The 18,068-nt window shown below is 32.8% G+C and overlaps 1 protein-coding gene across 6 annotated transcripts in view; it reads left to right on the top strand.

Moving 5' to 3' along the window:
- LOC127703040 (uncharacterized) overlaps positions 1-18,068 on the top strand; it is a 925,706-nt gene that overhangs the window by 31,791 nt on the left and 875,847 nt on the right. For 5 of the 6 annotated variants that reach the window (XM_052207424.1, XM_052207422.1, XM_052207423.1 and 2 more), the window contains 5 exons: positions 6,933-7,181; positions 9,574-9,663; positions 13,920-13,998; positions 17,090-17,158; positions 17,741-17,773. In XM_052207424.1, the coding sequence (XP_052063384.1) occupies positions 6,933-7,181; positions 9,574-9,663; positions 13,920-13,998; positions 17,090-17,158; positions 17,741-17,773 (520 nt within the window). Of the gene's footprint in view, positions 1-6,478; positions 6,562-6,932; positions 7,182-9,573; positions 9,664-13,919; positions 13,999-17,089; positions 17,159-17,740; positions 17,774-18,068 lie in introns of those variants that run through there. The other variant, XM_052207428.1, reaches the window with a different exon arrangement.

Below are 18,068 nucleotides of genomic sequence, written 5' to 3'. Positions count from 1 at the left end.
TACTTTCTAGAATCATGCAATTCATAGTTCGTTAGATGCATAAATATATATGCCACACAAAAATCATCTTCAAAACGTTCTGGCATTACTCTCTGAATTTTCACAATTTTTTATCAGAGGTAACCCCAGTCAAAAAATGTGAAAAAAAATTTTCTGATTTTTTTAGTAAATGCAGTACTGCTAAAAAGGGCCTGAAGATAATGTCCACTTTCTCCAATGATTCTTTATATGTCATCAAGTACTGATTATATTGATACCAAAACCGATCCAATATGTAACTACTACGGTGAATTTTGAACAACAGTTTTAAATGAAACCATTTTCGTATAAAAGTACATTTTTGAAACAGACTATAGCATTACAAAATATGAAAAATGTGTAAATATTTGTGTTGAAACATCGAAAACTATTCGTTAACAACGAAATGTCATGCCTATTCTAATTTTTATAGTCTGCCATTCGAGTGAACATTTCAATGTTCGAAGGGGATCGTTTCTGTACATTTTCACCGAATTTGGTAATTTCGATAACAGCACTTGGATCGAGATTGTCATGTTTAAAAATCGATTTATATATCCAAACTCTAGATGTGTATGTGCTTTTTACAAACAAATCAGCAGAAGTTCAGAAAATGACATATTCTCTCCACAGTAAGTCAAAAGTCGAACACACCCTTGTTTCTAAGGTAAAACGCTATACAAATATGAAACAGACTATAGCTTAAAAACTAGTTAATCAATAATTCATTTGTCACCAAAAAATACGGTTTCACATCAAATATCAAGTAAAATTACTGTTTTTGACACTTTTTGAGCACTATGATAAAGAAATGTCGACGCTGTATAGATTATAATAAACAATTAATTTCCCCATAGGCGACAATGATAGCCTTTTTCGAGATACAGACTTTAGAAAGCTGATTTTTTTAACGAAACCTTGCTAGAATTAAAGAAAAGTTATTAGGACAGTATTTTTTGGTCCAAAAAATATAGGTTCGCGTTGCTTTTCTTAGCGTAATTTGTACTTATCTCCCATGCCTATCAATTTTGCACTTACAAATACGTGTCTCATCCTAGCGTTTAAAAGACATCTCAGTTCCGCTAGGGCTGAGGAAAATAATTTATTTGGCCTTTGGTATAATGCAGAATGCACGAAGTCTCTAATTACAAAAAATAACGGGCGCACATATCAACCAATCAGGATTAGCTATACTCTTAATTCTGAATACCATGTTATGCTCATAAAATGGCTGCGCCCATAAAATCTAATGGTGTATTGTAACCTATACGCTATTTAATACTTTCTAGAATCATGCAATTCATAGTTCGTTAGATGCATAAATATATATGCCACACAAAAATCATCTTCAAAACGTTCTGGCATTACTCTCTGAATTTTCACAATTTTTTATCAGAGGTAACCCCAGTCAAAAAATGTGAAAAAAAATTTTCTGATTTTTTTAGTAAATGCAGTACTGCTAAAAAGGGCCTGAAGATAATGTCCACTTTCTCCAATGATTCTTTATATGTCATCAAGTACTGATTATATTGATACCAAAACCGATCCAATATGTAACTACTACGGTGAATTTTGAACAACAGTTTTAAATGAAACCATTTTCGTATAAAAGTACATTTTTGAAACAGACTATAGCATTACAAAATATGAAAAATGTGTAAATATTTGTGTTGAAACATCGAAAACTATTCGTTAACAACGAAATGTCATGCCTATTCTAATTTTTATAGTCTGCCATTCGAGTGAACATTTCAATGTTCGAAGGGGATCGTTTCTGTACATTTTCACCGAATTTGGTAATTTCGATAACAGCACTTGGATCGAGATTGTCATGTTTAAAAATCGATTTATATATCCAAACTCTAGATGTGTATGTGCTTTTTACAAACAAATCAGCAGAAGTTCAGAAAATGACATATTCTCTCCACAGTAAGTCAAAAGTCGAACACACCCTTGTTTCTAAGGTAAAACGCTATACAAATATGAAACAGACTATAGCTTAAAAACTAGTTAATCAATAATTCATTTGTCACCAAAAAATACGGTTTCACATCAAATATCAAGTAAAATTACTGTTTTTGACACTTTTTGAGCACTATGATAAAGAAATGTCGACGCTGTATAGATTATAATAAACAATTAATTTCCCCATAGGCGACAATGATAGCCTTTTTCGAGATACAGACTTTAGAAAGCTGATTTTTTTAACGAAACCTTGCTAGAATTAAAGAAAAGTTATTAGGACAGTATTTTTTGGTCCAAAAAATATAGGTTCGCGTTGCTTTTCTTAGCGTAATTTGTACTTATCTCCCATGCCTATCAATTTTGCACTTACAAATACGTGTCTCATCCTAGCGTTTAAAAGACATCTCAGTTCCGCTAGGGCTGAGGAAAATAATTTATTTGGCCTTTGGTATAATGCAGAATGCACGAAGTCTCTAATTACAAAAAATAACGGGCGCACATATCAACCAATCAGGATTAGCTATACTCTTAATTCTGAATACCATGTTATGCTCATAAAATGGCTGCGCCCATAAAATCTAATGGTGTATTGTAACCTATACGCTATTTAATACTTTCTAGAATCATGCAATTCATAGTTCGTTAGATGCATAAATATATATGCCACACAAAAATCATCTTCAAAACGTTCTGGCATTACTCTCTGAATTTTCACAATTTTTTATCAGAGGTAACCCCAGTCAAAAAATGTGAAAAAAAATTTTCTGATTTTTTTAGTAAATGCAGTACTGCTAAAAAGGGCCTGAAGATAATGTCCACTTTCTCCAATGATTCTTTATATGTCATCAAGTACTGATTATATTGATACCAAAACCGATCCAATATGTAACTACTACGGTGAATTTTGAACAACAGTTTTAAATGAAACCATTTTCGTATAAAAGTACATTTTTGAAACAGACTATAGCATTACAAAATATGAAAAATGTGTAAATATTTGTGTTGAAACATCGAAAACTATTCGTTAACAACGAAATGTCATGCCTATTCTAATTTTTATAGTCTGCCATTCGAGTGAACATTTCAATGTTCGAAGGGGATCGTTTCTGTACATTTTCACCGAATTTGGTAATTTCGATAACAGCACTTGGATCGAGATTGTCATGTTTAAAAATCGATTTATATATCCAAACTCTAGATGTGTATGTGCTTTTTACAAACAAATCAGCAGAAGTTCAGAAAATGACATATTCTCTCCACAGTAAGTCAAAAGTCGAACACACCCTTGTTTCTAAGGTAAAACGCTATACAAATATGAAACAGACTATAGCTTAAAAACTAGTTAATCAATAATTCATTTGTCACCAAAAAATACGGTTTCACATCAAATATCAAGTAAAATTACTGTTTTTGACACTTTTTGAGCACTATGATAAAGAAATGTCGACGCTGTATAGATTATAATAAACAATTAATTTCCCCATAGGCGACAATGATAGCCTTTTTCGAGATACAGACTTTAGAAAGCTGATTTTTTTAACGAAACCTTGCTAGAATTAAAGAAAAGTTATTAGGACAGTATTTTTTGGTCCAAAAAATATAGGTTCGCGTTGCTTTTCTTAGCGTAATTTGTACTTATCTCCCATGCCTATCAATTTTGCACTTACAAATACGTGTCTCATCCTAGCGTTTAAAAGACATCTCAGTTCCGCTAGGGCTGAGGAAAATAATTTATTTGGCCTTTGGTATAATGCAGAATGCACGAAGTCTCTAATTACAAAAAATAACGGGCGCACATATCAACCAATCAGGATTAGCTATACTCTTAATTCTGAATACCATGTTATGCTCATAAAATGGCTGCGCCCATAAAATCTAATGGTGTATTGTAACCTATACGCTATTTAATACTTTCTAGAATCATGCAATTCATAGTTCGTTAGATGCATAAATATATATGCCACACAAAAATCATCTTCAAAACGTTCTGGCATTACTCTCTGAATTTTCACAATTTTTTATCAGAGGTAACCCCAGTCAAAAAATGTGAAAAAAAATTTTCTGATTTTTTTAGTAAATGCAGTACTGCTAAAAAGGGCCTGAAGATAATGTCCACTTTCTCCAATGATTCTTTATATGTCATCAAGTACTGATTATATTGATACCAAAACCGATCCAATATGTAACTACTACGGTGAATTTTGAACAACAGTTTTAAATGAAACCATTTTCGTATAAAAGTACATTTTTGAAACAGACTATAGCATTACAAAATATGAAAAATGTGTAAATATTTGTGTTGAAACATCGAAAACTATTCGTTAACAACGAAATGTCATGCCTATTCTAATTTTTATAGTCTGCCATTCGAGTGAACATTTCAATGTTCGAAGGGGATCGTTTCTGTACATTTTCACCGAATTTGGTAATTTCGATAACAGCACTTGGATCGAGATTGTCATGTTTAAAAATCGATTTATATATCCAAACTCTAGATGTGTATGTGCTTTTTACAAACAAATCAGCAGAAGTTCAGAAAATGACATATTCTCTCCACAGTAAGTCAAAAGTCGAACACACCCTTGTTTCTAAGGTAAAACGCTATACAAATATGAAACAGACTATAGCTTAAAAACTAGTTAATCAATAATTCATTTGTCACCAAAAAATACGGTTTCACATCAAATATCAAGTAAAATTACTGTTTTTGACACTTTTTGAGCACTATGATAAAGAAATGTCGACGCTGTATAGATTATAATAAACAATTAATTTCCCCATAGGCGACAATGATAGCCTTTTTCGAGATACAGACTTTAGAAAGCTGATTTTTTTAACGAAACCTTGCTAGAATTAAAGAAAAGTTATTAGGACAGTATTTTTTGGTCCAAAAAATATAGGTTCGCGTTGCTTTTCTTAGCGTAATTTGTACTTATCTCCCATGCCTATCAATTTTGCACTTACAAATACGTGTCTCATCCTAGCGTTTAAAAGACATCTCAGTTCCGCTAGGGCTGAGGAAAATAATTTATTTGGCCTTTGGTATAATGCAGAATGCACGAAGTCTCTAATTACAAAAAATAACGGGCGCACATATCAACCAATCAGGATTAGCTATACTCTTAATTCTGAATACCATGTTATGCTCATAAAATGGCTGCGCCCATAAAATCTAATGGTGTATTGTAACCTATACGCTATTTAATACTTTCTAGAATCATGCAATTCATAGTTCGTTAGATGCATAAATATATATGCCACACAAAAATCATCTTCAAAACGTTCTGGCATTACTCTCTGAATTTTCACAATTTTTTATCAGAGGTAACCCCAGTCAAAAAATGTGAAAAAAAATTTTCTGATTTTTTTAGTAAATGCAGTACTGCTAAAAAGGGCCTGAAGATAATGTCCACTTTCTCCAATGATTCTTTATATGTCATCAAGTACTGATTATATTGATACCAAAACCGATCCAATATGTAACTACTACGGTGAATTTTGAACAACAGTTTTAAATGAAACCATTTTCGTATAAAAGTACATTTTTGAAACAGACTATAGCATTACAAAATATGAAAAATGTGTAAATATTTGTGTTGAAACATCGAAAACTATTCGTTAACAACGAAATGTCATGCCTATTCTAATTTTTATAGTCTGCCATTCGAGTGAACATTTCAATGTTCGAAGGGGATCGTTTCTGTACATTTTCACCGAATTTGGTAATTTCGATAACAGCACTTGGATCGAGATTGTCATGTTTAAAAATCGATTTATATATCCAAACTCTAGATGTGTATGTGCTTTTTACAAACAAATCAGCAGAAGTTCAGAAAATGACATATTCTCTCCACAGTAAGTCAAAAGTCGAACACACCCTTGTTTCTAAGGTAAAACGCTATACAAATATGAAACAGACTATAGCTTAAAAACTAGTTAATCAATAATTCATTTGTCACCAAAAAATACGGTTTCACATCAAATATCAAGTAAAATTACTGTTTTTGACACTTTTTGAGCACTATGATAAAGAAATGTCGACGCTGTATAGATTATAATAAACAATTAATTTCCCCATAGGCGACAATGATAGCCTTTTTCGAGATACAGACTTTAGAAAGCTGATTTTTTTAACGAAACCTTGCTAGAATTAAAGAAAAGTTATTAGGACAGTATTTTTTGGTCCAAAAAATATAGGTTCGCGTTGCTTTTCTTAGCGTAATTTGTACTTATCTCCCATGCCTATCAATTTTGCACTTACAAATACGTGTCTCATCCTAGCGTTTAAAAGACATCTCAGTTCCGCTAGGGCTGAGGAAAATAATTTATTTGGCCTTTGGTATAATGCAGAATGCACGAAGTCTCTAATTACAAAAAATAACGGGCGCACATATCAACCAATCAGGATTAGCTATACTCTTAATTCTGAATACCATGTTATGCTCATAAAATGGCTGCGCCCATAAAATCTAATGGTGTATTGTAACCTAATAAACACGATCAGTAGTTATATGCCTCGGGGTTTACACTATTTGTCCAAGTTTCAGGCCTCACAACTTCGTGTTTCAGACCTCGAAGGTAAGCCCACCCCTCCAAATAACCCAATTTTGTCCGATTTCAATTTTCCAAGTTCGTATTTGAGCTCAAAATGAACATTAAAAGTGAGAAAGATGACAATTAATGGTGTTAGATTGAGGAAACATGCATACACTTCGAATTAGATGGCATTACGTTGACCTCCAAAAAAATGGAGCGCCATTGGTGCCAAATAACGGTGGTCTGGGTACGGCCGTAATATTACGGCCCCCGCATGGTAAGGGTTAAATTATACTACATTTTATATAACGATAAATGTTTTCTCATTTTGTTTTTGCAACTGTCCAAAGAATTACGTCACTTAACATGAATGTATTTATTACCCAAAGATTAATTACAATTGTTTATTCCAGGGAGGACTAACTGGTAGTATTAGCAAATTGAAAGACAGACAACTTCTTATTTTTACCAAGCTGAATAATGAGAATGTCAATCAGAAAGCTCAATTGAAAAAGATGGATGCTTTAGATAACAAAATTAAGGATTTTTCTAAAGCAATGCAAACAAGCAATGCCAACATAAACAAACTTAATGCCAAAATAAAGATGAACGCTAAGAGACGAAAAATAGTGTCTGCTGGAAAATATAAAGCACGAAGATGGGTAAGTACAGCATTGTCGTGTTAAAAAATGTAGCATAAATCTATCTTAACTTAAGGGATGCATTACTTCTACCTTGTCTTCACCAACTATACTATATAGCAACAATCCATGTCACAATGCATCTTTAAAAAAAATATATACATTTTATAATATTTAAAGTGATATTTACGGAAGCCCATTTAGGACATAAATAACAGGACATAAAAAAAACCATACGCATTAGACAAACGCAGCTGTTGATGTTACTTTTGAAATAATTTTCTAATTTTTGTTTTGCGGTCAGATTTCATACAAACTATCAAATCCAGCAGATACTTCTCACCAATTAACGATGTTGTTTCATATATCCCTTATTTTATCAATGCCACCCGCGGTGAAAAAAAATCATCTACCCAAACTACATAAGTGTCCTTACAAACAACGTTATATTACCTTGTCTTCCAAGTGGTCCACTAAACCTCTTTCTAAATTATTAACATAAATTTTATCAGCAATCAAAGCCGGGATTCAAATTTATTGTGAAACTACCTATTCTAGAGGTGGCGAGAATCAGATGTGGATACTAAAAAATCCAAAGATCTTTCAGAGTACATGCAATCTAAGTATCTTTCATCTTGCAATAGTATAAAACATTTGACTTTTCTACACTTTACACAAGTATTCCCCATTCCAATCGAAAAGACAAATTGAAAGAGTTGGTCTTGCTTTGTTTCATAAAAAAAAATGTCCAACGTAGATACAAGTATCTTCTCTTAGGGAGGGATAAATCGTACTTTGTAAAAAAAATCACTCGATCTGATTCAAACAATTTCTCTGAAACTGACATTATCAAGATGCTTGCTTGATTTACAACATATTTGTTACGTTTAGAGGACTTGTTTTTCAACAAACAATCGGAATTCCCATGGGAACCAACTGTGCTCCTCTTCTTGCCGACTTGGTACTTCATTCACATGAGGCTGACTTACTTTACTATCTCGCTATATAGATGATGTTCTCTCAATAAATAACTCAAAATTTGGTGACTATGTTGAAAGCATCTATCCCATCGAACTTGAGACAAAGGATACAACAGATACAGTTAAGTCTGCCTCATATCTTGACTTACATCTAGAAATTGACAATTGAATAAGAGTCGGTTGAAAACAAAACTTTACGACAAAAGGGATGATTTCAGCTTCCCTATTGTGAACTTTCCATTTCTATGTAGCAACATTCCAGCAACGCCTGCATACGGAGTATATATCTCCCAGTTGATACGATATTACAGGGCTTGTATTTCCTATCATGGTTTCCTTGAAAGAGGGTTGCTACTCACAAGAAAGCCATTAAACCAAGAGTTCCAAGTGGTGAAGTTGAAGTCATCCCTTCGTAAATTTTACGGACGCCATCACGAGTTGGTTGACCGTTATAGAATATCCGTTTCACAGATGATAGCGGATATGTTCCAATTGTCGTACCTACAAACTCGTCCCCTTTCCCCGAGTGTGTCCTACCGAATTAGACTTATTACCGGATTTGTACTAACATGAGCAACACGACGTGTGCCACATCTGCTTACCCTTCCGGAGCACCTGAGATCACTCCATAGTTGTTGGTGTGGATCGTGGTGCTCAGTCTTTATTTTTTTTATGTTGTGTTTTGTGTACTGTTGTTTGTTTGTTTGTCTATTTCTTTTTTGCCATGGCGTTGTCGGTTTGTTTTTGACTTATGAGTTTGATTGTCCCTTTGGTATCTTTCACCTCTCTTTTACCCAAAAGTTCATTTGCATATATATATATACAACGGATATTTTGTTACGTATTTCTCCAATATAACTTCAGAAATTAGCAGTCTAATGACTGGGATTCTTTAACCTCTTTTACATTGTTCCAAAATGTATCTTTATCACGATGAAAAAACATTTGTTTTTCAAGAAAACGCCATTTGTTTATTTCTCGTATAGACAAGTTGACTTTCTGACTTTCAAAAACGGCATCTAGTCTACTTTTCATAAAGGACTGCCTTCGTGACTTTCTTGTCACAATTGATAAACAAAAGAGAAAAGCAAAAATAAGATAGCACTATTTACAACACAGACCAATAAAGTAGTACCAACCCCTTCAAAAATTTAGGATTCAACTCGGATCCTCCGGAAGATTTGGAAACATCTGCTCCACTTGTTACACACGTGTTTTTAAAGGTGAGTACAAACCTTGTAATATGTCATATTTGGTGATGTCATTAAGGATTCCTCTAATAATCATTTCTTCCGATAAAAAGATATATTAGGAATACTGCAATCTACAAGAAATTTAGTGATTTTATTGATTTGAATGTGTCAGAACTTACAGAAGATATTCCTTTTATTTAAGATCTTAAACTTCGTAATGTATTTTTCTTTTTCTTAAAGTTGATGGCAAGAAGGACAAAGGAATACAAAAGATTGAACCATGTTGTGAATACACTTATTAAACAGATAACCAAGTTGAAACACAAACAGGTATAGAAAATAAACACCAATCATTAAGAATACCAAGTAGCTATATACATGTATAGCTCTAATTTATAAGGGTGGGGAGGGTATTTGTTTAACATCCGACTCATATTTTCTTTCTTCTGGATTAATTTGCTTTCTGAAATTCACTCGCCCACTCTCAGTGTTTTAAATTGAAGAAATATTATGGAATTTATAGTATTTATTCCCCGTGGAATCAATGTTAAGGAACATTCGTCCCTTAAGGAATATTTATGATGCGATGTCTATAAATGTTTCTAAAGGGGCATCATCTATACGAGGAACAAATATACGTTGACATCAGTAGTACTATGCTGTTTCTTGAATTTAAAATGAAAATGTTTCTTGAAAATAAAATGTTAAGTAAATTAATAAACCAATGTATGTATATATACTTTACTAAGTTCCAAATGCACGAATTATTTTTAAAGTTATAGTTCATTCAGTAAAAAGTTTGCTAGCTTATTACCTTTCGTGTTGTATTGCCGAAGTTAACTGAACGTGACCTTTATAAACAATAAACACAGAATTGTGAATAAGACCCGCAATAGAGCGATGTGTATTTTTTTTTATATTTTCCATGCGTTTCTATTTGATAATTAAACTTTTTCATAACAGTTGTTAAATAATTTGATGTATTAATTTGTTCTTTTAGAATTTATTACTGTGACTTGACTGTAAGTGTTGCTCTCCACCTATTGCAGTTTATTCAAAATTCTGACCAAATTCCAATTTGTTTTATCAAACCAAACTGGTCAACTGGTCAAGAATTTGAACAAACTGCTGTAGAAAAACACAGTCAAGTGGGGAAGTGCAAGGTGATAAAATAAAGCATACTTACAATCCTATAAGACTTTAATTCCACTTCAATGATATTATGGAAAATCAGTCTAACAATTTGTATACAAATTTTTATTGTAATTGCTTAAACAGAAACTTTTTTCAAATAAAGAGCACCCTTTTGAATATTTAAAAAAAAATAAGTCGTTGTTTTCACGATTTATAAATATAAGAAGATGTGGTATGATTGCCAATGAGACAACTCTCACCAAGAGACCAAATGACACAGAAATTAACAACAATAGGTCACCATACGGCCTTCAACAATGAGCAAAGCCCGTACCGCATAATCAGCCATAAAAGGCCCCTAAATAACAAATGAAAAACTATTCAAACGAGAAAACTAACGGATTTATGTACAAAATAATGAACGAAAAAGAAATATGATATGGGTGCAATCAACAGTTTTTTTTCTATGATGTCATATTTTAAGGGACCATGTCTAAGTGACCCTTAGTGGTGGAATGGTTAATAAAGATACTTGTATAAAACTAGATATCACTGGAATCAGAATTGTCTCTAGTTCATATTGAAATAAAAATATAGTGTACTTTTAGTATAGTAAAAAAGTTCTATCCAGAGAAAAAGTTGCCTATTAATCTGAACATAAAAAACCTGAAATCAGCTCATGTGCATACCCATGTAAACATGATACAGGCACATTTCCCATAATCAAAACTGTATGAAATTCATAGGTTTTTACCTGGCCTTTAATAAAAATCATGTTTCAGGGTACGGTTTCCTGCTTCGAAAAGAGCTACAGTGGCTGCAAATAAGTTTTCAATTTTCACTGCCAAAACAACAGGATGTTTACAGTGTTGTCTCCCCTCAAAACATGTATATTTAATCTAATTTTTAAAATTATTTTAATTATTTCACCTGTTTAAATTGAAAGCTTATTAACTAATTTATACAATCAAATACAAAAAACATGATACTTTTTCACCAATTATATGAATAAAAAGGGATTTCCCTCCATGGTTATTTTTAGTCGGGGAATAACCCCTAGTTTTGTATACGAAACTGTTTATAGCACCCTATACAGTAACAAACGACAACCACTGAATTACAAGCTCCTGACTAGGAGCAGGCACATACAGAATGTGGTGGGGTTAAACATGTTAGCGGGCGCCCAATCCTCCCCTAACCTGGTACAGTGGTGTAACAGTACAACATATGAACAAACTACAAAAATCAGTTGAAAAGGGCTTAACTCATCAGATAGATACAAAGCAAAAGCAAGTAACAAAAACACAGAGTGGACGTGGCAGGGTACTTATACATCCCCACAACAAAAAGACACTAAGTACAGATCTGAGAGTAATCGCAGTTACTGACAGCTAGTTCAAAGCCAATAACAACTAATAAAAAAAATCATACATCTAAGACTAAAATATCAATCAGTACACATCCAACATCCAATGGATTTAGTGTTAAGATGTCATAAACAGTCAGAGAAAAACATGACCTTGTGCAATGCCAAGATACAGGTATCGACAGATTGTAGTGCAATGAATATGCATATTATATTAAAACCAATAAAAAAATATTCAAAGATCTAATAACAGTGTTGAATTGGTAACATTTTAAAATACATTTATTTAAAGGATCGATAAGTTTACCTGGATTGTTTTTAAATTTACGGGCTCAGTAAACAACATCTCCGTAAAAATTGGGATGTGCTATCCCATTTGAAATAAGTTTTCTACAGGTACAACCAAACTTCAAAACCAAATCTTTATATCTATGGAAGAATTAAGTATAGGTTTTAAGTAATTTGTGGAAACGAAATCCCTGACTTAATAATTTACCAGTAATACATACATTACGTTCACTTATATCCAAAACGTCACAGCAGACACGGGCATAGCTAACGAGTTGTGATATATAAACACCGTAAGATGGTGCCAAAGGAACATCACCGTCCAAAAAAGGAAAATTAATAATAGGGAATGAAAAATCGTCCCTTTTGTCGTGAATTTTAGTGTAGAGTTTCCTGGGTGAAACTGAAATAACTTAATCTAGGGAAGGACAGTTATAACCATTTATATTTGATTTATTTAGATTAATTTCCTTTGGGTAAATTTCGGTAGTATATTTAGAAAATTCTTGTTTATTTATCGAAAAAATATCATCAAGATAACGGTAAGTGTTGTTGAATTTATCAATTAAATGCAATTTAGAATGGTCTTTACTTAGTTTGGTCATAAACTGTGATTCATAACAGTACAAGAACAAGTCTGCTATTAAAGGGGCGCAATTGGTGCCCATAGGAATACCTAAAACCTGTCGATAAACTTTATTGCCGAAACGTACATAAATATTATCAAGCAGAAAATTAACAGCTTCAATCAGCTCATCACACCTCCCGTAAGTATATCTAGCATATTTACCTTTCTCATTAGAGAAGAAGGCTTTAAATAAGCCATTTTAAGGTTTTTCCAGGCCTGGAACGTTTGATTGAACATTTAAGGTTTTGCCAGCTTTCAATGATGAGTAGGAACCGTGTCTCAACCCTTTTTAGGTCACCTGGTCCAAAGGGCTAAGTGATCTTTTCTTGTACAAGGTCCTCTTTGTGTTTTATGCAAAAATTAAAAAAGACAGAGAGACACTGTTGAAATGGAAAAAAAAATCAGCAATACAAGATCAACAAAAACAGTGTTTTGTCATTAATAATCGATTGCAAGGGCAAATTTGCACAACCTGTAGCTTCAAATATATCAGGGCTATTCCATTAAATGTATGTGGGAGGGTAGGAAGGGAAAATTAATTATTGAATGTAGGGTATGGGTCTTTTTATAATATGAATCTATTACCATTATGCAAAGTTATCTAAAACAATTGTTCCTGATTGTAGGGATATTTTGAAAGTCCCTTCCTACCCTCCCACATACATTTTAATGGAATAGCCCTCACTGTGAACCGTACTTTTTAGTATATTTGAAAAAAAATGTTAAAAACTACATTTTGGCAAAGTATAAGAACATTCTATCGCAGGAACTATTTAGTGATGATCAACCTTAAATTCAATATTTACGTTTATGATAATTAAGTTATTTCATGTAGTTACCGTTGGGCGTTTTCCAAGTCTTATATTTCTTTTTTGATGTATTTTGTTTGCCTGTCACATTTTAATCATGGCTTTAAAGAGTCAAAAGGATTACAGTTTTTTCTAAACACAAGTGCCACAGATAATTGACAAATCCGAACAGTTTTTTTTCTCGTTTCTTTTTTAGTTCATGGGATTCCCTCTGTTTTTCCCCCACTTCGTTTGTATATCAAAAATGGATTTCGACATCGGTATACTAATGTTTCCTCTCGTATTTTCCTGAAGTTTAGCTATATGTCTGCTTCTTTTGGATATAACCAATGAAATCGACTTTTAACATTTTCTACATCAGACAAAAACTGAAGAACTCACAGCAAATTACAAGAATCTGCTTGAAGAGGTAAAAGGTTTAAAAGACAAATTAGGCAAAAGTAAGTTGACAATTATTACGATATGTTTGAAAATGTTGTTAAAGGAAATAAAAAGTAATTAAATGTACAAATAGCATTTCTTCACTAGCAAATCATGTGACTAAAACACAACCAAGCGCTTTACGAGTCAAAACGTATAGCTTATTTACACATCAATAACACTTTGTTTGTCAAAATGACAAGAAACATCAATCATTATTTTTTTATTCTTCAAATGGTATTGAACACATGAAAATCCTGTACACACCCATGCAAGCGACTTTAAACACAAACTAATTTCTTCAGAATGACAAAAATAATATTATTATGATAAAAGTGTAAAAATAAGGCCATGTGGTATGATTGTAAATGAGACAACTATCCACCAAACTTAAAATGAAAGTGGATGTAAGCAATTAAAGACAACCGTATGGCCTTACACAATGAGAAAAACCCATACCGTATAGTCAGCTATAAAAAAGCTCCGACTTAAAAATATGAAACAATTCAATTGAGAAAACTAACGACCTAATTTATAATAAAACAAATTTACGGTAAACAAATATGACGGACATGAACCAACGACAACCACTGAGTTACAGGCTCCTGACTTGGGACAGGCACATACAGAATGTGGCGGGGTTAAACATGTTTGTGTAACTCTCCCCATATTTGGGACAGTGGTGTCACAGCACAACATAAGAACAAACTATAAAAATCAGTTGAAAAAGGCTTAACTCATCAAATCGATACAAAGAAAAACAGCAAACAAAAACACAGACAGGACGTGGTAGGGTATATATCCATCCCTCATCCCTTACAACCTCATTTTGGCGTTTATGATAATTTATAAATGGTAAAGGAAATCATAAGGCCTTCAAAGATATTTTCAAAACACAGCATGCTCACTACTGGTCCATATTTAGACCCTGTTAAGCCATGTATTCTTCAAAGGTCAACATTGAAAATTTTGCGATCCTCAAACGACCACCATATCATTTCTGCAAAATTGAAAATCGACAGCTGGTTATATATGTTCATTACACCATTCCTTTGACATGTTTTAAAAAGTATAAAGAAAAGTTACAGCCTATTTGAGTTTGAATTCAAAAACGGAGAGACGGACGGAAAAACGTACGGATTACGGTATACTGTATTAAGTAGGTTAACAGAAAAGAAATGATGTGGGGTATCTATCAATGACAAATAATCATTTTATGAACAGCAAAGAACACAAAAAGCAAAGGAACGGCGCTTTTATTGCTCTTTTATATCTTAAAGTCACGATGAGACCTTCAACATAGAGCAAAACCCTCACATCACTGCAAGTTAAAGGTGGCTCCTAGCACCGGTTTGAGTGGAATTCTGTGCAAACTGACGATCACGCCACAGTTGTGAATTGAGAAGAAAGCCATGAAGTAATATCAATAATATAAATCTGGCAAAGTAATCAAACATTCAGTCAGGAGCCTGTTGTTCAGTGGTTGTCGTTTGTTAGTGTGGTTCATAGGTGTTTCTCGTTTCTCATTTTTTATATACATGTAGATTAGACCGTTGGTTTTCCTGTTTGAATTGTTTTACACTAGCCATTTTTGGGGCCCTTCATAGCTTGCTGTTCGCTGTGAGTTGAAGGCCGTACTATGACGTATAATTGTTAACTTATCATACATTGTGACTTGGATGGAGAGTTGTCTCATTATCACTCATACCACATCTTCTTATTTATACTGTAATGTGTGTTTTTTGGTGTTTTTTTATTACTTGTCTATTGTCTAGATTGTATATATTATTGTTCTGGAAATGTTTAAAATGATATTGTTTATGTGTTATATGCCTTCCTTGCGCCCTAATTTGGTGAATAAAATTTTCTATTTATTCTTTTCTATTCTATATGGTAACCTATAGAATTCCTGTTCTCCCCAGGTTGCTTTGCCCTGATTTCCATATGTCCTGTGCCATTACCACCAGATGTGATAAATATATGTAAATGTTTTTTGAGCAAGAATGTAGAATTCTTTTTCAGTTTTTTATAAATGCATTTGACCAGGAATTATGTATAAAAATTCGTAAAAGGGTTCCGCAGAACACTCTGACTGGCCTGCGATTGATGCTGTCAGTGTAAAAGTGTAATGTTGACCTTAAAAAGTAAGTCCATTTAACAGTAAAATACGGGAACCTTAACACGAAGATTTAATATACAGTGCATGGCCATAAGTATTCGTCACTTGTGATTTTTCATTATATATTTCATATAAAACTACGTCTTTTCAAAAACATATTGTGAGGCCATTTCTCGTTGGATTTTAATGAATTTGGTACAAATAGAAGCAGAATTGTAACAAGTTTATTTCGTTGATGGTTATATTTTATTATGTTGCGTTTTAATTTTCTGATGATATAAACACAAATATTATTATTTGTTCAGAAATTTTCTAAATATTTCGAATAGATTAAAATGTAACAAATTATTATACCTGTACATATCAAGAGAAAACTAAAACAAATGACGACAAAACTATGACTAAACAAACAAATATACTTCAGATAATTATGTGTCTTTTTAGACATGGTTTATAAAAATTCGATAATATGCATTCAAAATATTTACTGTAAGCATGTGTTTTCGTATGAAATATATAGCGAAAAAGGAAGGTGACGAATACCTTTTGCCATGCACATGTACTTCATGTCAAAATGCCAGATTTTGATTGGTTAATTCGAGGGTGATAATTTACTTTTATCCGTGGCTTATTATACACTTATATACTGGCCTTGAGGACAATATCAAGTTTATTGGCCCCCGAGGCACCAACTATTTCGCGACGCAAAGCGGAGGGAAATAGTTGCTGTCGTGGGGGACAACGAACTTGTTTTTGTCCGAATAGCCAGTAAATAAGTGTTTTATTATACAGAAAGATACTTATACCTGTGTCTAGTCTATATTTCGAGACAATGTATAGTTATTCTCCTTATACTGCAACTCTTACAACTGTTCAAAATGAAACACATATTCTTTATTGACGTCATAATAATTTGACAAGGCAAATAGCACAGTTGCAGTATAAGCAATCATTCGGAAGTCTCGGGAGACGAGTCAATTCAAACTTTTTAGCCACCAAGACACCTGTAGTCAAGATATTCAATCCGAAGCAAAAGGTTACAGAGAAAGTTAGACCAAAAGGTATGTTTACATTGAAATATTGTTTGAAATTTTTATTAGTTTACTTAAAACAATCAAACGTCGAGGTATAACTTTAAAGACAGTTACTGAGATTAACTTGATGACTTTTTAAAGTTTTAATTCCTGATTCCATCTTTTGTACTGTCGTAGCTTGAATATTTATTGTGAGTCATTTGCATCCATGTGTGTAGCAGGTGGTGGAATTCAATGATAACCTGAATTTGCAGACATAGTTGAAAAAAAATGCTCATTGAGTTTGATTTTACATTAAACTTTATCTTTTTTGTCGTTATATATCAAGGCCATTACTGTTTATTTTATTTTCATTATAAAGAAATCGATTGACGGGTTTGGGGATGCTTACACTTCAACAATATCTATACCTAAAGATAAATCGAAGCTGTTCTTTTTATATCTTAAACTTAGAAGAGAAAGACAACAATGAAAAAAGATTAAGAAAAATAGTTATACTTTTACATGATTGCATTCCATCATCACCAGTAATAAGAAAATAATGTTCAATAATTTAGTCAGAACATGTTTCGATGTTTTCTCTATCAAAAACAAAATTGTATCTTTCAGTGACAAAAGTTCCGAAAGTTAAACCAAGTAGAGGTCAGTGTGTTTTCTGTATACTAGTACTGAATGTTGAAATGCTGTATATGCTGAAATATATCCGTTCGCTCCGTGCACTATACGATCTTCAAATAAGTGAACACGGCCAAATTACCACACTAGTTATAGGACTTATTGCCATTAAACGAAGTTTTTCATCACAAAAAAAAAATACTAGATAGATAAAAACTGTTCACAGTAAAAAGTACCAGGCTTTTAATTTAGTACGCCAGACGTGCGTTTTGTCTACAAAATGATCATCAATACAAGATCTACAAAATTCCACTGAATAAGA

Source organism: Mytilus californianus, unplaced genomic scaffold (assembly GCF_021869535.1).
Source record: "Mytilus californianus isolate M0D057914Y unplaced genomic scaffold, xbMytCali1.0.p SCAF_5, whole genome shotgun sequence".
NCBI classification, from domain to species: domain Eukaryota; kingdom Metazoa; phylum Mollusca; class Bivalvia; order Mytilida; family Mytilidae; genus Mytilus; species Mytilus californianus.
This window is presented reverse-complemented; position numbering and strand designations above follow the sequence as displayed.